Genomic DNA, 23,298 nt, shown 5'->3' on the forward strand with positions numbered 1-23,298 from the left:
TCACACCCCCCCACTCCTGCCACACATACACCCATGTTTTAGAAGAAGTTAGATAGAAGAGAATGAAGTAAAGAGCAAACACAAGTCACTAAGTGACAGTACAGATGAAAATTCAGCAGTGAATACACAGTTCTCAGAGCACACACAGAGCTGTAAGGAAGAGGCATCGGGACTGGCAGGATGGCTCAGCTGCTAAAAATGTGTACTGTTCTTACAGAGAACCCAGGTCTGGTTTCCAGAACTCATATCTAGTAGTTGAAAGCTGTGACTCTAGCTCCAGGAGATCTGATGCCACTGGCCTCTGCAGGTACCAGAAGACTCGTACCAATTTACAATGTTTTTAAATAAAGCAGAATCATGCTGAAGAAGTGCATAGGACTACCAGATCAACCAATCTAATAACAAGTCAAAGACACAGACATGACTTAGAGACTAATCTCATCAAGTGCTGCACAGAGCTGTTGCCAACTAAAATTCATGTCAGTCTGTTAGTTATCTCAGGTCACAGCCATCATGCTCTCAGGAAAGGGCTGCAGCCTCACCTGTAAAATGTCAATCCCCAGAAGTAGCTTGATCAGACTCTTGGAGTAAAATGTGCTCATGCTGTAAAAGAGAAATGCATTTGGCTCGTACTTTGTTCATTTTGTTTTAATGTTTGACTACCTTTTCTACATAAAATTGGTTAAATACACAATCCTTCAAGATCATCTCAGAGCCAGGCTAGACAGCAGAGGCCTTTAATCCCTGCACTCAGAGGAGGAAGAAGCAGGCAGCCCTCTATGAGTTTAAGGATAGCCTGGTCTGCAGAGGGAGTTCCAGTATATGCAGGGCTACATAATTGAGACCATGCTTCTAAATAGACAGACAGACAGACAAAAGTATAGTCTTACTAGAAAAAAAAATATGAACATGAGAAGACAGCTCTTCGTAAGGGAGGTTCAGAGATGTGAATTCTTATCATACAGGTAAGACATGTTTCATTAAATATTCCAGTTCTTTGCCATCTAGCCTCAAAATAAATTAAATAGTTTTAAAGTTACACTTAAAATCTTGAATAAAAAAAAGGAATTATAAATCAAAAGCAAAATTGTAAAAAAAAGAAAACTGCATTTCCTGTTTCTAGTCCAGTTACTGACAGACTGAACTTCTAGAAGGCAGCATCTTTTTCCACACCTGGCTTCCTCATCCTGCAGGCGCTCACAAGACAGCAGGCAGTTCCTGAGATTGTCGCTGTCCTCAGTGTAGGACTCTAGGCCATTAACAAATTCTTCTATTACCTAAATAAGGTAATAGAACAAGAGAGGGTAAGCTCTGTGGCTGAACATTTGTCACCAGGCACTCGTCTTGTGTGCCAGGGTCAGTCCTCATTGCATGCACTCCTCGCAGACGTACCACAGAGAGCACGTACTTTGGGATAAGAAGGATGCTTCCTCAAGGCCTGAAAGAGCTTCCTTTGGAAGATTATCTGATCCACACCTATGAGGAAGGAAAAACAGCTTCTCAACATGTGTAATGTCTACTACGACCCCCTTCCTTAAAGTGGCTTCACATCTGATGATGCCACTAAGAATATTTTCTTTCTTCTTCTTTTCTTAAAAGTCTATTTGTTTGTTTGTTTGTTTGTTCATACTATATTCATGTGAAAGTCTGTGCAGAGGCTCTGGCCAGGAACTAGAGTTACAGACACTTGCTGTGCCTGCTGCAAATCAAACTCTGGTCCTCTGAAGGAACAGAATAACCACTGAGCTATCTCTACATCCCTACTAAGAAGATTTTTAGCCAAAACATCCAAATCTAGAGTAAAACACTTAAACTGGTAGATGTTACGGCACCAAAAGTTATACAAATCTCCCATCTTACTTGTAAATATAAAGATAACCTATCTTAGTAAAACAGAAAAGCATCTATGTCCCAGAAACTTGTCTCTAGCCTTATATGGCTTGCCATATTTTTTTTCTGCTAGAGATCTACTTACTTCCTGGGTATCTACACACACACACACACACACACACACACACACACACACGTATATATATGTCACAAAGGACAACCAGTAGTGTACTACTTTTTCTAGAAAAAGAATTAGACGTAGCTAACATAAGATTATGGCCGTAAGCACATTCTCTACAGAGCGATCTCTCTCCTCTTGGGACCGAGGCCTTCCTTCCCTACTCTCCTCTGTTCTGTATCCATGGTCTGGTCCTGAGCACCTTCACTGAACTCAAAAACATATTCTAAATTTTACCTAGCTGATTTTGGTTCTCTCCAGTTTTAAGAGTAAGTCCTGATGCCTTAAGAAGCTTTACAAAGACACTGCCATTTTCTTCAACATCATGACAATCATGAGACTTCTTTGCCAGCTTGGAAAGGGGTTGTTTCCTGATATCTGGAAAAACAAACACAAAACATTTTAAAACATAACCACAAAAATAAGAAGAGTGTTAAAATGCAAACCTAGAAGTAAATGTTCTGAGAGGAAATCTGATGTGTTCTTGAAGAATCACATTAATGGACTCTTTAGTAAAATGAATTTTCTTCAGCAACACTGGCTTCCCCACAAACAAGCAAAACAGTCACCAAATAAAATAGCATTCATTAGGTGAGTTTTCAGTAGAGAATACAAAATGTGTCACTTGGGCGTAAATAACCATGGAGACATTTCCACCTAAAGTCCAAAGCAGCGCGCGCCTCTCCAGCACTCACTGCAGTCGCCGAGAGGTTTATTACAATGCACAATCTGGACCGCACTCCAAAGCTACAGGCAAAATCCTGACAAATTCTTCTAGTAATAATCCTGACTTACGCCAAATTTGAGAACCGATGATCTGTCCACAGAGCCAGACAGAACAGAGCAGGCTCTACACCTCATCCTTCAGGACAGAGCTTAGGAACAGAACAGGCTCCTCTGTATCGTGCCTTTCAGGACAAAGCTAAGGCTGGTTTCATCAATGCATAATGAACAACAACAAAACAAAGGAAACAGGGACCTGAATCTGAAAAAGAAGCCTACAGTCCTCCTTTTGTAATATAATTCTGACTCTTTTTCATATGAGACGCTTTTTGAAACACAAAATCTACCAAAAAGACTCCCAAACAAATGCAAAATGCAATTTAGAACTGCTTTGGTAGAGCTGGAGAGATGGCTCAGCGCTTAAAAGCACCAATTGTTCTTCCAGAGGTTCTGAGTTCAATTGCCAGCAACTACATGGTGGCTCACAACCATCTATAATGGGATCCAATGTCTTCTCATGGTGTTTCTAAAGAGAGTGACAGCATATACATTAAATAAATACATCTAAAAAAAAAAAAAAAAGAGCTGCTTTGGCATGCGTGCATGTGTGCATGCAGTGTGTATAGACCAGAGGTCAACATTAAGTGTTCCCCTGGAGGCATCCAACTTGATCTCTCTTTTATAAAAAATTGTTTTCTTTACTTACATATCTATGTGCTTCTAAAACATGTGTAGACACATACACTACGGCATGCGGATGAGGTCAAAGGGCAGCTGTGGAGTACGTTCTTTCCTATCTGAACTCATGCTGCTGCAACTGCAACATCCTTACCTCAGTTCCCGAAAGTTTTGCCGGGGCTCACAAAGTATACTAGGCTGCCTGACCATTGAAATCCTGCTGACTCCACCTCCTTGCCACTGGAACTCAAATTCAGCAGTGGTTCTGAGGATGACACTCAAATCCTCAGGCTTCCCCGGCTGAGCCATTCTGAAGCCCCTTTTTCAGAACTCTTAGAATGTTTGTTAACTGAATTTCCACTATGTCTTTGCTTGTGGCTTCCTTGCTTTGATATAACTTTCTTTACATATCACTACCATAGCAGTTACATGTAAATTTTTTAGGAAGAAAAAGAGACAAGTTACTACTTTTTTTTTTCTTTCCTAGTTTTTGTTTTTGAGACAGGGTCTCTCTATGTAGTCCTGACTATCCTGGCGCTCACTATATACACCAGGCTGGCCTCAAACCCTCAGCAATCCTCCTGCTTCTGCTTCCCAAGTGCTGGGATTAAAGGACCACTTGCTTTTCAAAAGGGTGAAGATTTCTTATGTTTGTGTTCTAAGATTTAGATAATATTGATAATGTATAATTTTAATAAAGATTTCTATTTTATGTGTATGATTGTTTAATGACTGAACCTAAATGTACCACATGAATGTATAGTGTCCTCTAAGGCCAGAAAAGGGCACTGAATTCCCTGGAACTGAAGATAAAGATAATTGTGGGGAGCCATGTGGGAGCTGGGACTCAAACCTGGGTCCTCTACAAGAGTAGCAAGTACTCTTTATCTCTGCGTCATCCACCCAGTTTCTATAATAATTATTTTCATGAAGGTGGAGAGTGAAGTTCAGAAATTGTCCAAAAGCCCTAAGTGACATTTGAGGTAGAAACTCAATTCTTAATTTTCTAGGATCTCTGTGTTCTCTCCAGTAATCCTTAACACATGTCAGCACTTGAAAATTAGGAGTTTTGGATCTTTTCCTGCCTCACGCATGTGTGATTCACAAACAACAATGAAGGGTTAGATACTTACTGGAGGCATCATCTGTCACAGTTTCTTTATCCTCAGAATCTAACCGTCTTCTTTTGGAAACCATTTGAACAATGTCTTCTGCACTTATATTACTTCCTAGGAAAAAAAAATCCAGGAGTCGGAAATTTAGCTCAGTGATTCACTGCTTCTCTCAAACACCAAAGAAATAGCATAACCGGAGACTAGAAGTCATTCTAAAACTATTCTGTCTACAAGCAAAGGGGATGAGTCTTCACATTAACACTGCCTAAACCCAAATGCTGAGCACATTTCAACTCCTACAGCTGGCCAATATCTCTTCAAGACTTATATTGTTCTAGTTGCTTCTTCCACCAATCTACTTCTCTGTTGCTAAAGGAAAGTCCTTAGCTCTTCATCTGTGACTCAAGACTGTCACCAAAGTGCACCCACCTGCTCTCTAACTGGTTATTTCAGTACTGTGTCAGGGATGGTGCTAAGAACTATCGTTCTCAGAAAAGACAAACATTAAAACATTGCAAACAAGACAAACATCATTCCAGCTTGCAGGAGTGTACAGCTTTACAAGGCCTTAAATGTACTGAACAACATTTGTGTGACTGCAATCTAAGAAAAGCCCAAAGGGATCCAGTGAGAGCTTATGAGCACAGTTAGTCTACTCATAGGTGGAGTGGTGAAAAAAAGCAGGGACAATTTCCCCAAACACGTTTTCCTTTTCAACACCATAGCCTTGTGTGTGCTAGGCAAGAATTCTCCTGCCAGAGATAGTAACTTCTATTTTTAAAATATCTGAATTTTATATATATGAGTATTTCCCTGTGAATATGATTGTGGACCATGTGCACACCTGATGCCCACATAGGCCAGAAGAGAGTATTAGACACCCCCAGAAGTGAAGTTACAGATGGTTGTGAGCCACTATGTGTGTGCTAGAAACAAGAGGACAAGCCGGGGTTCTCTGCAGAGCAGCACATGTTCTTAACCACTGAGCTATTTTTCTAGTACCTATTTACTTTAAAGACAGGGTTTCACCATGTAAATTGGATTGGCTGTTCTACATAGTTACCAGTTACATTTCAGGTCAGCTACAGATATACAGTGAGGCCCTATCTCAATAATAAACAAACAACCTTGTCTTAAATGCTTCAATTATAATCCACATATTTCCCTCATGCTAACTTGAGAAGATAGCATTATTGCTCTCCTAACCAGGGGTAGGGCTGAGGTTCTAACTCTAAGAAGTTCCAGAATCTGAACTCTGTGTTTTGTTCATTTATTTTTGGTCCTTAGAGCCTCATGTAGGCCAGAATCTGTGCTTTTTGTAAGGTCTTGTGTAGCCGACTGATCTGGAACTCATACTAGCCAATGGCAACTATTACCTTGTCCTCCTGCCTCTACCTCCTGGAAGCTAGGACGATGGGCTATTACTATTACTGTGTTCGTTTGTTTGTTTTGAGACAGGTTTCTCTTACTCTAAAGACCTGGCTGACCTCAAACTTAGAGATCAACCTGCCTCTGCCTGAATTGAACTCAGGGCCTTTGGAAGAGCAGACAGTGCTCTTAACCTCCGAACCATCTTTCCAGATTATGGTAATGGTTCTATAAAAGTCAATGGTCCAGGGCTGGAAGGACAGCTCCGGGATTAAGAGCATTTGCTGATCTTGCAGAGGACGAAGGTTCAGTTCCCACTCAAACAATCGGCTCAAAACTACCTGAAACTCCAGTTCTAGAGGATCCTGCGCCCCTTCGGGTTCCTATATGCATGTGATGCACATAAACACAGGAGGTCAAATCATACATACACTAGGTCTTACCAAAAAAAAGCCTCAAAAACTAAAAACAGGCTTAAAATTTCTTATTATGCGTTACCTACAACATGTAATCACTGACAGCCATTGTCAGAGGGAAATACTACAAGCAAGTTAGGGCCATCTGACTCCGGAGAGAAACCATCTTGCTCCCAGGAAAGCCTAAAAAGCTACTAACCTGGGGGCCACCAGCTGCTTCCCTTCGTTTTCGACTTTCCCGCTTGACGGACGACGTTCTGACGCCGCCGAAGCCACGCCTTCGTGACATCATTCTTCCGCGCCGGAAGTTGGTAGCCTGGCGGCCCAGCTGGAAACAGTGCGCGTAGAAAACTAGGCTGTCCTAGATTCCACACCAGTCAGACTGAGGGGCGGGTAAAGGCCCCGAGCCGAAATCCGGGAGGAACTCAACTCCTCCCAACCCTCAGCCAACTCTCAGCGAAAATGGCGGGGCCTGAGCTGCTGCTTGACTCCAACATTCGCCTCTGGGTGGTCCTGCCCATCGTTATCATCACTTTCTTCGTGGGCATGATCCGCCACTACGTGTCAATCCTACTGCAGAGCGATAAGAAGCTCACCCAGGAACAAGTGTCTGACAGGTCAGTACTCTCACCCTATCCTGCCGACCTCACTCCCGGTGACCTTGGTGAAGAAAGTGTAGGGATTATATCACTTAAACTGAGTTTTCATCGCGCCCCTACTGGTACGGTAGGTTGACCTTGGAGGTTATCTGTGTTTCCCTTTTGTCTGTAAAATGGGGACAATAACATTACCTACCTAATAGAGAGAACAGGCATGTGACTGTTAGATTAGATGATATCTAAAAGCGTTTAGCACAGGGCCTGGCATGTACTAAGAGTTTAAGAAAACGTTGTGACTATTGTTAGGCTAGTGGCCAATCTTCAGTGAGGTTATCTATGAACTACCCTGCTCTAGTCCTTTATTAAGAGAGTACATACTGAGAACCAGATGCATTATTACCTTAAGTTCTGCTAACATCCAATCAAGTGGATTTTATAATCTACGTTCTACCAAACAACTGTAATGGTGTGCTGAGATGCTGAGGTATAAAGTGCCTCCAAAGCTTCGAGACTGCCACAAAAACGTGAGCAGTTGTAACGGATCATTTCACCTGCCTAAAGTGGAGGAGTGCTCTCCTCACTTGCTTTCTTTCAGTGTTCTTCTATGGAGACAGAACTTTGATAGACCTTTAGGCAGTACGAACCCATGCCACTTCACATTAAAATCAGTAAGTTTTTCAGTCACTTATTCTAGTCATTTTCAGAGACTCTGGAAAAAGTGCTGCTGTTGCCTCAACATGTCCAGATCACCTAGGAATCACTTACTTTAACAGAGTGTCCGGTTCAGGCGTTTCTGCAGAGAACAGTGGGGAAAAAAAACTCATTTTATTGTATTTAAAAGTTCCTTTTTGTGGCAGGTAATACCATTTGATAGTGATTAAAAGATTGCCTTAAATTAAAAATTTTACTTTTTAAAGATTTATTTATGTTTATGTGAGTACACTGTTGTAGTCTTCAGACACACCAGAAGAGGGCATCAGATCCCATTACAGATGGTTGTGAGCCACCATGTGGTTGCTGGGTATTGAACTCAGTACCTCTGGAAAAGCAGTCATTGCTCTTAATGGCTAAGCCATCTCTCCAGTGCTTAAAAACAATTCTTCAGCAGTGAGATTGTGATGTAACTCAGTTGGGTACAGTCATTGTACAACTGGCTTTGAAGCCCTGAGTTCAGTTCCTTACCCTGGCATAATCCAGATGTGGCAGTGAAAGCCTGTAATCCTAGGACTCAAAGCTGGAGGTAGAAGATCAGAAGCTCAAGCAAGCTACCTGTAGCCCAGAGGTCAGGCTGGTATACCTGAGAACCTGTCTCCCAAAATATAGAGCTTTGTCATTTTCAGTTCTTTCCTTTTTTTTTTTTTTTTTGTCTTTCCTTATTATGCTCCTGCTAATAGTAATAATAATGATGATGATGATAATGTAATGAGACAGCTTTATGAAACATTCTAAGCAGGTACAAGGATAAGGACTTATATTCATTAATTTATTTAAAACCTAAAGGAATGCCATATGATTCATACTGTCCTCGTTTTATAGAAACATAGACTTTAACAGAGTTCCATAATAGTAATAGAAGATGACAATACAGGACTTTTAAGTTAAATTCTTTGGTTTCCAAGCCAAGGTTCTTTATATTCCCAACAATGGCCACTATGATTATTTTTGTGTGGCATTAATCTTAGAACTGACTAGAGACAGCCCCTTGAAGCAAACCAGGAAGTTAGCTTAGTACAGACTTGAAAACTGCAAAAAGATGTAGAGTGGAGAAAACTCAGTCATTTAAATTTTACTTAGTTTTAAAAATACCTATTTTTGCTAGCATGGTGGTGCATGCCTTTAATCCCAGTACTGAGGAAGCAGAAGTGGGTAGATATGTGAGTTCCAGGACAACCTGTCTACATAACAAATTCCAGAACAGCCAGAACTACATAGCAGAGAGGCCCTATCCCAAAAACAGATGTGTTTTTGTTTTGTTCATTGTGATTGGGTGTTTGCCTGCATGTTTGTATATGTGTGTACTTTGTGTACTTTCTGGCCTGTGGAGGCCAGAAGAGGGTGCTGGAGCCACTGGAGTTGGAGTTACAGATAAAGTTGTGAGCTGCCATGTGGAAGCTCAAACTGATCTAGGTTCCTCTGCAAGAACAGCAAGTAGGTCAAGTACTCAGCCATTGCTCCACCCTCATTCAACAGTTTGATTCCTATAAAATAATTTTCACTTTATCCTCACAATGAAACATGTCATTTAAAACTCACTTTTATAATTAAAAAGAAAAATCAAAGAAATTAAACCACCTTCCCAAAGTAATCAGGGCAATAGAACATTGTATATGTATAAACCAGATTGATGGTAACTATATGATGAAGCTTTCTACCCTGGGTCACCTTACAGTTTTAGAGTAATGGTTCAAAATGACATCAGACCCTCAGCTCTTTTTATATTCTACAGATGAATTCACACCTGGTGCAGTGTATATACAAGAAGGTTTGTTTGTTTGTTTGTTTGTTTGTCTGTTTTTCAAGAACTTTTAAAAGGTAACACAGTGTTTGAGTTGTAACAATCAAAAATAAAGAAAAGAGATTTGTAGTAAGATGATTTGCATTTCATACATGCATATTTGTGCACAGCTATCTTACAAGATGTCATATGCATACTTCTAGCTATAAAATCACAACTAGAACAGGACTAAAGTAGATGACGTCACAGAGGCAGTACTGTCTTGTGAATGATATACTAAGTCTACACTGAACCAGGTTTGATTTCTCCCCCCCACCCTGGGTGCTGCTTGTTTGTAAACTCAGTAAATATAAAGTCTGTGCTCCTTCCACACTGAAGTTAGGTTCATGCCTTAGATAAGTAGAACAGTGTAATGAGGTAGATGGAAGTAGTGTAGGGCATAGGACAGTTCCTTGTTACATAACTGTACTAGCATTGAGGCTATTATACCATAACTTGTCAGAGGAATATATATATATATATATATATATATATATATATATGTCATTTCTCCTCCACATTATGACAATCAAAAAAGTTCCAAATATACCAAACAGGGTGGCTTACACAGAAAGCTTAGGTAGGATCACTATGAGTTTGAGGTCAACTATAGAGTAAGATAGTTTCACACTAACCCTCTACTTTGAAATAGCCAGGGATAGTGGTACACACCTATAATCCCAGCACTTGAGAGGATGAGGCAAGAGAATTAAGACTTCATGGCCAGCCTGGGCTAAGTGAAAGAGTGTTTCAAAAGAAACAGAAAGTTGCCCAGATTTCCATAAGGCCTCTAGAGGATGGCAGTATCCCTGTGGAGAGTCACTACTATAAGGAGCAACTTTACCCCCACCAAAAACTGTTCTTGGTGTTGTTGATGTTAAAAGGACTTATTGCTCTTTCAGAGGACCTGAGTTCAGTTCCCAGCACCTGTGTTAGGCAGCTCACAACTGCCAATAACCTCAGCTCCAGAGGATCTGATTCCCAATATCAAGGGCACACAGAGCATGCATTCACAGACATACACAAAAATAAAATTACAATAAATTAATTTATTCTTTTCTTTATTGTAAAGCATTTCTTTTGATACAGCATGAATTGCCATTAGCCCAAATAGTCACAAAAAGGAAAATTTGCTATCTTAGGTTATTAAATTTTTACTGGGTCAAAATTATCTGTGGGCCTGATACAGTGGCACATGTCTTTAATCCCAGCACTTGGGAGGCAGAGGTAGATGGATCTCTTAAGTTTGAAGCTAGCCAAGTCTAAATAGTGAGTTCTAAGCCAACCAGGACTATAAAATGAGACTTTCCCTTTAAAAAAAAAGAAAAAAAGGAAAAGAAAAGAAAATTAACTGTAACTCTTTTTTGTAAAATGTGTTAAGCCAAAAATGAAATATCCCTATAGCTGGAGCCTGTATATATTTCTCAAACTCAGAGAATATATTGATTTGTTAGAGGGAAAAAGAAAAATCAGATTCTTGAGGATTGGGTAAAGTTGTGGGCAATGGCAAGCTCAGCCGGTACCCACCCAACACTGAGTTCAGTACCTAGAACCTATACATGCAGTAGAATGAGAGAACCAACTTTTGCAGGCTGTCTGTCTTCTGACCTCCAGATGTGCCCCAAGTTATGTACAGGTAAATGCATCTATTTTTTTTTAAGTTTTGCTACATATAATGGTATGAGTCTTTAATCCCAGTATTTAGAAGGCTGAGGCATAAAAATCATAAACTCAAGAGCAGTGTGGTGGTTCCAATAGGTGTGGCCCCCATAGACTCAAGTGTGAATGCTTGGCCCATAGAGTGGCACTATTAGGAGGTGTAGCTTCGTTAGTGTAGGTGTGGCCTTGTCGGAAGAAGTTTGTTTCTGGGTAGTTGGGCTTTAAGGTCTCCAAATCTCAAGCTACACCCAGTGTGGCACACAGTCTCCTTCTGCTGCCTGTGGATCAAGATGTAGACCTATTTGCTCCTCCAGCATATGTCTGCCTGGCGCTGCCATGGTTATGCTGATAATGGACTAAACTTCAGAAGCCCTAAACTAGCCCTAAGTAATGTTTTCCTTTATGAGAGAAGCCTTGGTCATGGTGCCTCTTCACAGTGATAAAACCATAACTAAGACAAGCAGCCTATGAAATTAAAGAAATACATACATAGTGCTTTTTTTCCTATCCTTCTATCTTTTAATTTTAAATTACCAAGGCTACCCAGTACAAGGACTTACTCTTAGATACTTATAGAAATTAAGATGCAAAACTTGTGTTTTCATGTGGAATTCTTACACTCAATATAGTCATGGATCTCAGCTTGAGAACATGAGCATTGGGAGTACACAGGCTAAGTCAGCCTTGCATTGATCACCAACCTCACTTGGCTCTACAGAGTTCCTCAGTAGTTTCAGTGTAAAGAGCATAGCTGAGGTTTTGTCATCTGCATGTCTGGGAAAGCCCTGACTTACCTCGCAGTGAAGAGGCTGACCAGTGCTGTGCCCTACACTCACGGGAGGTACAAATCGAGTTTCAGTCCAAGTGACAAAACAGGCAAAAAGAAAAAATAGACGCTACCAACCCAAGATGTGTCAAGTCCAACAGTGAGCACTTCAGATGAGAGTGCTAGCCAGATGGCTCTGGTTAAAAAATGGATGACCTGAGAGAGACACCTGACTCCTGCCAGTTGTCCTCTGACCTCCACACATGTGAGATGGCATGCATGCACACATACACACATTAAATAAATCAGCTTAAACCCCATCAGTATTTTACTTCTGTAAGATCATGGCCTCATATAGGAGGTCCACATTGCCTTGAATAGTCTGGTTTTGTTTGTTTTCAATGGGTATGAGTGTTTTGCCTGCATGCGTGTAATGGGTACCACCTGTGTGCCTAGTGCCCTCAGAGTTCAGAAGAGGACTTGGAACTGGAGTTACTAATGGTTGTAAGCCAACATGTGGGTGCTGGCAACCAATCCAAGTCCTCTACAAGAGCAGAAAGTTCTCTTCACTACTGAGCCATCTCTCCAGCCCTCACTCTGGGTCTTGCCCACCTCTTCTTGCTTATTTCTTCTCGTGTATGGCCTGTCCTCAGCCAGAGTGTTGATTGTGTTACAGCGCTCACCCCTGTGACATCCCTTGGTGCTTTGACTAGACAATTCCCATTCATCCTTAAGATTCCTTCCTGTGGGACTAGCAAGATGGCTCAGTGGTTAAGAACATGTGTTGTTCTTGAGATGATCAATGCCCAGCACCCACATGGTGGCACATGTACTACAACCTTACATACAAGGGGATCCAACACCCTCTTCAGGCTTCCAAGGGCACCAGGCACACAGGTGGTATACAGATATATATTCAGGCAAAGCATGCATATGTGTCTAATAAAACAATAAAAGATTTCTACTTAATCCTACATTCTGAGTAGAGATTCCTCTGGCACAGCATCCTCTATCATACTCCCATAATGCCTAGTTCTCTCAAATGTGATGGTTCAAGTTCATATTTGTTCCACAGTTAGGATTTTCTTTTTTAGGTAATGTGTCATGTAGCTCAAGCTGTCCCCAAACTTGCTATACAGTGAAGGATGCTGCCACTTCCACAGGGTTGGGATTATAATGCTGTGCTATCACACTGTGTTTATTGTTGAATTTCTTTCTTTAGACACCATGGGAAGTTTACATTTTCAACATTGTTTGTGGCACTAACTGGATGTCTGGCAGTTAGAAGTTTATGAAATCTGTGCTCAGGAAAAGCCTGAATCTGTGCTTGCATAGACTGTGAGTGTAGGGAATTAACATGACTTGCCCAAGATCAGAGTTTGTAAGTCACAGAAGGCCAGGCACAGTGGCATACATCTTTACTCCTAGTATTCTGAAAGCAGAAGCAAGCAGATTTCTGTGAGTTCGGGTCCAGCCAGGGCTCTATAGTGAGACTGTATAAAACTAGCAGAGACAAGATCTAAATAAGGACAAATGATTATAAACGTCTCCAACTCTTTGAACATTTTTATTATTAGTTTATGTGTATGGGTGTTTGCTTGCTTGTATGTCCATAAAAGAGCATAGGATTCCCAGGAACTAGAGTTAGAGATGGTCATGAGCTGCCATGTGGGTGCTAGGACTGTAACTCAGGTCCTCTGGAAGAGCAGTCAGAGTGTGTAACTATGAGCCATCTCCTCAGTCCCAAGCCTCCAAATTCTCTCTCTCTCAACTTAGCTTTTCGCAGAACTGTCTTGGAGTATCTGTAGCCAGCTCCCAGGGAACAGAACACATCACACATCTCTTCTGTAGGCCTGTGTAAGTCAGACAGACAGCTGTGGACTATCACGAGGCTGAGAGGAGAAAAGCAGGTGGAGATCTTGGGAAGAGTTCTTTGTGGAAGATGAGTTGAAGGAAGGAACTGAGGCGGGTGGGGAGGAACTGGCGGCAGAGCCTGGCAGCAGAGCACATGCAGCAGCAGCAGCAGCAGCAGCGCATGGGGAAGGAGGCCAGCCGACCCCACTGGCTCTGACTGCTTGAAGCATGTGGCTTGTGCTGTGCAGGATGAGAAAGCTGAGCATGGCTTTCTTGTATGCATTTCTGCCTACAGTTTTCTGACTTCCCAAGAATTTCCATTGACTCAAAAGCTCTTCCCCTCTCCCTCCAGTAAACAACTTTTGAAAATGTAGGAAGAAGTATGGGATTTTTACTTCTTTTTGCATGTTATTTGCTCTAAAAATCACCAATAATGTAACTGTTGAAGAGTTAGAAGGAAGTGGGTCTGAGTCCTGGTGGAGTCTCTGTTATTTGTCAGGTAGCAGCCGTCTGGAGGCCTGTCCTCATTTCTCTGAGGGAATGAAGACATTCCTCCTTTGCACTCTCTGTCCTCCCAAGCCGCCTCCAGATCTCCAGAGCACTATCCAGCTACTCTTTCCTTACAAGGAGAGCTCCTTTGTGTCTCACATTGAGTCCAGAAAGGCCAGGTGCAGTGTCCTCGATTGCCTTCCTCGGAGACCTTTCTTTGTTCAGAGCCTAGTCACTCTGGAAGACTACCCTTGTGAAAACCTGAGTGGCAAGTTGAATATGTTTCATTGATTTTTAGGGTTTTTGGAAAGTTTCCACACCAGCTATTGCCAAGCAGGTCCTCTCTTGAGTCCAAATGGGCCTTCTACTTTACGCTTGTCTTCCTCCTGTTTCACATTTAACGTCTCTTTGTCTTGTGTTTTTCAGTCAGGTCCTAATTCGAAGCAGAGTCCTCAGGGAAAATGGAAAATACATTCCCAAGCAGGTACTCACTGATCTTTTATTCAAAAGCTCCACCATTCACCTGTAAGAGCAGTAATAATGTAAATGTTTGTTACAAGAGGACTTCAGAAAAATCTGGAGGTGGCCGTCCAGTGATTAAGCTGCAGCCTGGTGGTGTTTGCTGTCACTTGCCCTCCTCACCCTTCTTAGGAAATTGTTTTTAAATGTGGCTCAGCTAAAGTGTCAGATTGGCTGCCAAAGAAACTGGCAACTCAGAGTGTAGAAGTGTATTCCAAGGGCCTTTAGTCAGTAGTTCCCTGGGGGATCATTTGGCAATTTACTATGTCACAACTCTCTTATTTCAAAAAGATTTTCTTTTTTCTTCTAGTCTTTCTTAACACGAAAATATTACTTCAACAACCCAGAGGATGGATTTTTCAAAAAAACCAAAAGGAAGGTTGTGCCACCTTCCCCTATGACAGGTATGTTTACTCAACATAGGTGATTAAGCATTAAGTCACAGGAGATAGTCATGTAAAGAACTTGTAAGCCATCTATCTCTGGGGTCTGGGAGACTGTTGCTTTTTTGAGGCCTTTTGCAGTATCCAGGATGGAAGCCAAGGCCTCATACATGCTAGGCTAGTACTCTCCCTCTTAGGTGCATCCTCAGCCCGTAATATAGGAGTCCTTGAAAGTGGGGCCTTCTTTTTCCAATAAGTCCACAAATTCTAGTTTATCAAGTGAATCTTACAAAGATGATGTTGGGAGAGGCCAGGGTCTTTGTTAGGTGCTGTAGGAACTTGGGACCAGTTCCTACCAGAGTCTACATCGTTGCTGGAAGACAGTCCCTTATGCCTTGTGTCTGGAGGAAGAACAGTTGTTCCTTGATTGCCTACACCAACATACAGTTTATACCTAACTGATGTATGACTCCTGCCATCCCTGTTCTGTGAAAAGTGACTTTGTAAAGTGGATCAAAGCAGTGTGTTCTGTGTTGACCTTCTCTCTTTCCAGTCTCATTCTTCTAGGATCAATCCTTCTGATGCATACAGAAGATCCTAGTGTTAACACTTAGGAGCAACAAAATGTCAGTGTACATATGAAAAAGATAGTCACCTCACTAGTCCAGGGGATGCAAATCAAAGCAAGATGTCCTTTTAGTCTGTTAAATCAAAGAATAAAGGAGTCCAAAGCCATAATTGTTAAGACCTTGTTATGTCTTAAAACTTCACCCCCACTCTACTCCCCTCTCCTCCCAAAAAAAAGAATGACTCTTTAGAAACACATAAATAAGCAGATTGGTCTGTTACCTATTACAAGGTAGGCAGCAGCACTCTTTGGTAGAAATGATAGAATGAAAATATTGAGAGATATGGGGCTGGAGAGGTGACTCGCACTTTAAAAAGCACTTGCTGTTTTTGCAGAGGATCCAGGTTCAGTTCCCAATTCTCACATGATAGCTCTAAACTGTCTATAACTCCAGTTCCAGGGAATCTGATGCCTTTGCTGGCCTTTTTGAAAGGTCACGAATGCACAGATATATGTAGGCCAAATAACCACATGTATTTTTTTAATCTTTAAAAAAGATATACATATATTGAGAGATTGGTACAAGGACAATGTGGAAGCTCTATAGCCTCCTGAATGGCAAGCAGTGCTCTGCCCCTGAACTACATTGTCAGCCTTTCTTCATGAAATTATTAATTTTCAAAGACAGATTGGGAGGTAGAGAGATGTGCTCAAAGGATTTAGGGAGCTGATGGAGAGGAACTGTCTACATCTTACATCCTGAGATCATGTGAACCGTACAGTAAACCTGACCTGGCCCACTGTGCTGGCACAAGCCTTTCACCCTGCAGTCAAAAAGCAGTGTTAGGCAGACCTCTGTTAGTCAAGACCGGGTGGGCTACACAGTAAGACCCTATCTTAAAAACAAACAACTGTCTGACTTAACTTTACGAGAATCTATGCCAACAAAGGGAAAGCTGATGTTTTCTCCTGCCTTTGTCTCAGACCCCACCATGCTCACAGACATGATGAAAGGAAACGTCACGAATGTCCTCCCAATGATTCTTATCGGCGGATGGATCAACATGACATTCTCAGGCTTTGTCACAAGTAAGTTTCAAGTCTAAGAGACCTCCTTCTTCCTTCACCCATGTCCCTTTCCCAGTGCTAGTGAGAATAAAATATCACCTCACTGGTAGTGTGTTTTCTTGGGAAAAATAACAACATTTTTTGAACAAAAATCTTGAGTTCCAAGCTGATTCAGCATTCTCAGTGTAAATGCTTTGTAACTAAAGGTGACAAAGAAGTAGCTGAGGCATGTTTTGCCCAAATGCCAGGTCATGGTTCATCCTGATTACCTGCTTTCTCCATATCCAGAACTGAAATCCCTCAGGAAAATCAGAGCAGAGTGACATTTTGACTGTTCTGTTCTCCAGAGGCTGCCACCAGTTCCCTTGTGAAAATTATTTTCTAGAAGCCAGCGGTACAGAATTCCCACCTCCTCTGGGAAAGAATGTGTGTGTTCACACTTCAGCTGGCTCGTGTGCCTACTAGGAACTTTCTTGAAGCAAAAAACATGGTGATTTTCTCTTTGCCTGCAGCTAAGGTCCCATTCCCACTGACACTTCGCTTCAAGCCTATGCTTCAACAAGGAATAGAGCTGCTCACACTGGACGCGTCCTGGTGAGTGTGTGGTCTAAAGAGACCACTGGCCACACAGTTTTTATTTCACTAGAATGAGGTTGTTTCAATTTGAAAAATTTTGCCTTTCTTTCTTCCTTTTTTTTTTTCCTTAAATGGAAGCTCTGTTTGAAATGCCACTGCTAGACTAAAGCAATTTTACAGGAGTCTTGCCAAAATGTTTGTCAGCCTCTCTTCTTAGATCTTAGGAATGCAGGAGTGAAGGTATTGAGCACCCCCTGCTCCAGGAAAATGGAAAGGTTAAGTAGTCTGGCCAAGCAGAGCTTCTTAGCAATGCCCTGAAGCTTATGAGAATGGAGTCTGTGTCTGTTAGCTTTCTGTTACTCACACACTGAGAGCCTCACCTTGTAGAGAAGAGAGGTAGGTATATTTTGGCTTGGCATTTTGGAGGTTCAGGTCATGACCCTGTAGGCCCATTGCTTTAGATCAGCGGTGCAGCAGAGTGTGGTATATAATGAAAGTGAGTGCTCACCTGAGGATCAGAACACAAAAGAGAAAGGTGACATGTCCAGCCTCCTAAAGTCTCCTCCGAGAGCATGCCTGCCAGTGACCTAAAACTGCCCACTAGGCTTCCATCTCCCAAAGGCTCTCCCACCTTCTACTAGTACCACAGACTATGGCCCAGGCCTTTAATACATGAGCTTGTTTGTTTGCTTGCTTGCTTTACTTTTTGTGAGATGGGGTCTCTCTACATAGTCCTGGCTGTCTTGGAACTCAGTATGTGGACCAGGCTGCCCTGGAAATCACAACAGTCTGTCTGCCTCAGCTCTGCCTTCCAAGTGATGGAATTAAAGGCATGTGCCACCATGTCCTGTTAACACATAGGCTTTTTAAAAGAACATTCCAGATCCAAATTATAGAAATGTTTGTACTATCATTTTCCTTAGTTCTGGTCATCATGCTAGGTATTTTTCCATGTGTTCCCTCATCCTCACAGTAACCCTGTGAGGTCTGCAGAAACTACTGGTGATCCGCATACAGCTTTTCCTTAACCAGTACTTGTACCTGTTTCCACTCCAATGACTTAGAGCAGAATACCAAGATGGGTATCTTAAAATCCTCTTGGGAAGCAGTAGTCTGGGTACCCAAAGTATAGTAACATTGACTTTCAGATGGTTCTGTCTGTGGCTTCTCAAGAACTGCCTGAAACAAACTCAGACAAGAACAAGAGGGTCTGGTGGCAATATGGACTCCTGGTTTGAGCAGAGCCATCTCTGGTTGAGTGAGCCTGGGGCAAAGAAAATGCCTCACCTTGCTTTGTGTGAGAGCTATGTGACTCTGTAAAAATTTTGCCTGCCAGGCTCACTGGACTAAGCGTAGATGTCAGGGTTAGAGAAAAGCTTATCTTTTCTCAGCATTTGGACAGATATGCATCCCACAACTGGGTAGACAGTGGGAAACAGGCAGCATTCCAGTGGAGCATGCACACTAAAACTACTGCTGTGGACAAATCATCAGCACTGCGGGACCCTGGACCTGCTTACAGTCTACTGCAGTAGCCAGAACAGACCCTGTCAAGCGTCGCTCTTCACACGTGGATAGCATTCTTCACTCACCCTTTGGTTTCTATTACTTGGAGGCACAATGCCTTCCCAAGGTGGGTGGTGAGACAAAGCCTAGATGATCGAGTTCCAAATTTGTGCAGGTAGCCATCACCCTCAGCATTGCAAATGTTTCCCAAAAGCCTCGCCTGGTCCTCTCTGCTGGGTGGGCAACACACAAACATGCCAACACTCCTAGAGAATGGGGTTCAGAGTAGACGGTCTCTTTCAGTCTCACCCACTGAGCTGTGTATAGAAGTCAGCCTTACTGTGTTACTGTGTTCATTTCTTCTGTGGTTGTGCCTTGGCTATCTACAGTGTGTCTTGATTCTCGCATACAATGAGCATCTGTGAGTGGTGCAGATGTGAATCCAGTCCATCTCCCTAATCACCCAATCCACTCTTCCTCTTGCTTTGCTAGGGTGAGTTCTGCATCCTGGTACTTCCTCAATGTGTTTGGACTCCGGAGCATTTACTCTCTAATCCTGGGCCAAGATAATGGTAAGAAGCATAGTGAGCAGCTGCTTCCTGTTAAGGTGGGATAGTCTTTGGTTAGCATGACCCCACATAGTGCTTTCGTCCATGAATTTCTGAGGACGATCTTAACATTTGCAAATCTCAGACTGAACATGAGCATTTCTCCCAGCAATCACTGAGCAGTACTTGGTTGCTCAGAGTCTGACACCTTTGTGTAGGGACCCAGCATTCCATTAAGCCTGTGAACCTGAAGTCTAAGGAAGGACCTGGATAGATCAGTTCCTCTATTGAGCAGATTCCTCACCAGTGCTAAACTTGACTCCTGTTCAGTGGTGAGGACCTTGGATACTCTTAACTACTGATTGCTTTTCTATACAGTAGTGTCTTAATAGTTACCTTATGGGGTTATAAGCAGATAAAGGATGAAACAGTGAAATACCTGGGCACATAGCCTTGCTCAGTAATTAATGTCTAGTGTCATATTGACATTTAAAATAAAGTTTGGAGCACTTTAGTTTTGTCTGTGTTCCACCTATAGTCACCCCCATTTTCCTGGACTTTCCCAGGATCTCATGCCAGGGGTGATCAGACCAGTCAGTTGTCCAATTCTCAGACCCACCACCAAGCAGCTATAAGTCATGCGTGTTCTCCCATAAGGCTGCTGGGTAGTTGTGGAGCCTTGGTACTCACTGGGCCTGTCTTATGCTGCAGCTGCTGACCAGTCACGAATGATGCAGGAGCAGATGACAGGAGCAGCAATGGCCATGCCTGCAGACACCAACAAAGCTTTCAAGGTACAGACCAGCAACCGTTCAGAGCAGCAGGGGTATCTAGACTTACACCAGTCCTCCCTTAACAATAGTTGCATGCTCTCGGGTTTGTTGTTCATGTTCAAGTGCAATCCAAAATGAGCAGTATGATGAAATATGCTGTCCTGCCCCACCCTCTCCAGGACATAAATGATCACTTTGTCTAGTGCATCCCCATTTTATGTGTGCATGCCTCATGACAATTGAGAGACCATATTCCCATAAGTGTCATTACTGCATTCTCTTGTTCTAGTTTTGAAAATAGTATTTTAATTTTATCTGCATCTTTGTGTGCCTGGAATTATGTATATATATGTAGACCCCATGCATGCAGGAGCTTGTAGAGGCATTGCATACCCTGGGACTTGAGTTATAGGTGGTTGTGAGCTGCCATGTAGGTGCTAGAAACTGAACCCAGGTCCTCTACAAGAGAGTAAGTACTCTTAACTCCAGAGCCATCCCTCTAGCCCCTCTGTATAATTTTTATACAGAGAAATCTCACTTGATTTTTTTCATGATTCAAAGGTAAAAATAAAAGGGAAGCTTCTAGTTCACAAAAATATAAAATGATCTCTTAGAAGTCAGCCAGGCCTAACAATGCACACCTTTAATCCCAGCACTCAGGAGGCAGAAACAGGCAGATAGATGTCTGTGCATTCAGGGCCAGCCTGATGTACTTAGTAGGTTCCATACCAGCCGGACCTACATAGTAAGACTCTGTCTCATAATTATTAATGATAATTTGATGAGCCAGGTGTGGTGGTGTGTGCCTATAATCCCTGCTGTTAAGAGGCTGAGGGTTGAGGACTCCCAAGTTTGAAGCCAGCCAGTACTACATGAGACATTACCTCAAAAAAACAGAACAAAACAACATTCTAAAACACGGACATAAAATTAAAACATGTCTTTGTGACCTTGTATTAGACAGTTTTGTTTTAATTTGAGGTGTTTTTTATTTATGTATGTGAGTATTTTGTATATATCTGTGTGTACGTCTTAGCTGCTGAGCCCTCTCTTCATGGTTTTTGAAGCTGTCTCCTGCCTCTGCTTCTCAAGTGCTGGGATTACAGGCATGTTCCAGCATGCCTGGCCTTAGTGAGCTTTTCAAAATTGCTTTGTGAGTGTTTGTATATCTGGGAGGTGTGTGAACATCTGTCTGCTTCACAAGATCCAATGAGCTCGTAAACAGCCTTGCTCAGCTGCTGGTCAGAGAGGTGGTCACTCCATGCTGTCCTCAGCTGTCAGCTCAGTGGCAAGCGTCCTTCTCAGCTTGTGTTCTCTTCCTGTGCAGACAGAGTGGGAAGCTTTGGAACTGACAGATCACCAGTGGGCACTCGATGACGTGGAAGAAGAACTCATGGCCAGAGACCTCCACTTTGAAGGCATGTTCAAAAAGGAACTGCAGACGTCCATATTCTGACCGAATGCGGGTCAGCTGTGTTTGGAACTTGGAGTAGCTCTTACCCTGTAACTTCCGTGGAGCTGGAGCCTCTGAGAATGAAAAGGAGGGTGCAGGGCTGGCGGGTGCAGCAAAGCTCGCTCTGGTCTGAGCTGGGTTCCCTTTATGTTGAAAACTAGAGGAAAAGGGTGACTGCTGTTTTAAAGTTTGTGATTGTTCCTTCTGGTGACTCTAGTAAGGATGTCAGAGAAAAGGGAGACCCCATGCTACTGAGAATATCTCAACCCTTAGCAAAAACTCCGTGTGTGCTTGGAGAGAGCGCTGTCAGGTATAGCAGTTACTCTGTTGGGTCAGTCTGACTTCCAGCCACAGTAAACTCCTGTTTTCTTAGGATCCAAACACCCTGCATTTTACCTTTAATTTCTTGTTTGTATTTTTTAACTCTCTTTACACACTTAATATACATTTTCTCTACCACAATTTAGAAACTATGGCTGAGCAGCATAGAGCTCCCTGCACTGTTCACTTGAGCCTACAAAATGACGCAGAGAACTGGTGTGGCCCAACATAGCTGAAATCAACTCTTTGTAGAGTGGATCCCCAGGGCCAGTGCAGACTCAGCAAACTTTTCATATCTTCATAATTAGTCCAGTAAAAACAGGTGACCCTGAGGCACGGCCAGACTCTCAAGTGCCTTTGGGATCATCAGAGACAGGTTACATAATACAAGTTCTTGATTGGAACTTGAGAAAAAAAATCAACTCTATTGGCCAGTCAATGGTGCTGTACTGTAAATGGCTACTCATTTGAATGAATGACCTCATCCCAGTTCCTCTGGGCAGGAGAGAACTTATTACTGTTGGGGTGAGAGGGCAGTTTCTGGTGGATATGTAGATCAAGGTGCCCAGGAGTCCTCTGACCAGGGAAGTGACAGGGTGCCATTTCTGTACCAAGCGGTGGGTGTGATTGCATGTTAAGCACTGTAGCCAAGAACAAGCAACTCTTGACTCTTAATTAAACAGCCCTTGTTTTCTCTTTGCCTGTGAAAGTGTTGCTTCTGTGGGTTTTGAGAGCTGTCTGCCGATGGGAGCGTCTGTCTTAAAACAGGGCTGGAGGGCTCCAGGGGAGAGAGATGAGCCTTTGCCCTCAAAGAATTCATCGGGTGGTCTGTGGGTGTAGCTCAGTGGTAGTCAGTCAGTGTACATTATCCCCAGATGCACACAGAGAACTCCTGTGAGAGAAAGCTGCTTGTTTTCTCTGTATGAGTGGCTTGTATCTAGGTCTGTGCACCACGTGTGCAGCACCTGCAGAGGCTAGAGAGTGTGGTGAGTACCCTGGAACTGGAGTTATTGTTGGTTGTGATCCACCGTGAGGGTGCTGGGAAACAAACGTAGGTCCTCCATAAGAGCAACCAGTGCTTTTAATCACTGAACCATCTCTGCATTCCCAAGAGAGATCTATTTTGAGGTCATAGAACCTCTATGAGTATGAAGGCCAAAAGGCAGGGTGACTTGTGAGCCATCTCAGAAGCAAACTTGATCCTGATAATGGTGAGGGACTAAGGGACAGGACTTGCTGGGGAAGGTGTGGGGTAAGTAACTGCTGTGTTGAATGCTGGGTGAGGGTGGGAGGGGCAGTGTGGAGTTCATGGTCATGGTCCGTTCCTTTCCTGTGTCCCCATGCCTGCCTCTGAAAAAAACATTTCCCCTTTCTGGGCCTCTGGGATGATGAAGAGCAGCCATTCTGAAAAAGT

At 42.7% G+C, this 23,298-nt stretch overlaps 2 protein-coding genes across 3 annotated transcripts in view; one reads left to right on the plus strand and one right to left on the minus strand.

Annotated features, from left to right (window-relative positions):
• The window catches only part of FANCD2 (FA complementation group D2), a gene marked incomplete at its 5' end in the record, with an annotated part of 59,594 nt that extends 54,988 nt beyond the window's left edge, over nt 1–4,606 (minus strand). For both annotated transcript variants that reach the window (XM_080914746.1, XM_080914745.1), the window contains 5 exons: nt 543–603; nt 1,174–1,277; nt 1,409–1,476; nt 2,246–2,379; nt 4,539–4,606. In XM_080914746.1, the coding sequence (XP_080770872.1) occupies nt 543–603; nt 1,174–1,277; nt 1,409–1,476; nt 2,246–2,379; nt 4,539–4,606 (435 nt within the window). The remainder of the gene's footprint in view (nt 1–542; nt 604–1,173; nt 1,278–1,408; nt 1,477–2,245; nt 2,380–4,538) is intronic.
• A 2,025-nt stretch (nt 4,607–6,631) lies between these two features.
• EMC3 (ER membrane protein complex subunit 3) lies at nt 6,632–22,582 on the plus strand. The gene is made up of 8 exons (XM_080914596.1): nt 6,632–6,925; nt 14,596–14,653; nt 14,999–15,092; nt 16,624–16,728; nt 17,220–17,301; nt 19,282–19,361; nt 20,049–20,131; nt 21,438–22,582. The coding sequence occupies exons 1-8, from the start codon at nt 6,771–6,773 to the stop codon at nt 21,564–21,566; spliced, it is 786 nt and encodes a 261-aa protein (XP_080770722.1). The 5' UTR covers nt 6,632–6,770; the 3' UTR covers nt 21,567–22,582.
• Nucleotides 22,583–23,298: the final 716 nt, after the last annotated feature.

The sequence above is a fragment of the Micromys minutus genome (assembly GCF_963924665.1).
Source record: "Micromys minutus genome assembly, chromosome: 3".
NCBI lineage: Eukaryota > Metazoa > Chordata > Mammalia > Rodentia > Muridae > Micromys > Micromys minutus.

Bases quoted from the DNA above. Each gene is read 5' to 3' on its own strand.
- EMC3 (XM_080914596.1), top strand. From the start codon at position 6,771: ATGGCGGGGCCTGAGCTGCTGCTTGACTCCAACATTCGCCTCTGGGTG. The intron at 16,729-17,219 runs GTAAGTTTCAAG...CTTTGCCTGCAG, and splicing joins ATTCTCAGGCTTTGTCACAA to CTAAGGTCCCATTCCCACTG. The intron at 20,132-21,437 runs GTACAGACCAGC...CTTCCTGTGCAG, and splicing joins ACACCAACAAAGCTTTCAAG to ACAGAGTGGGAAGCTTTGGA.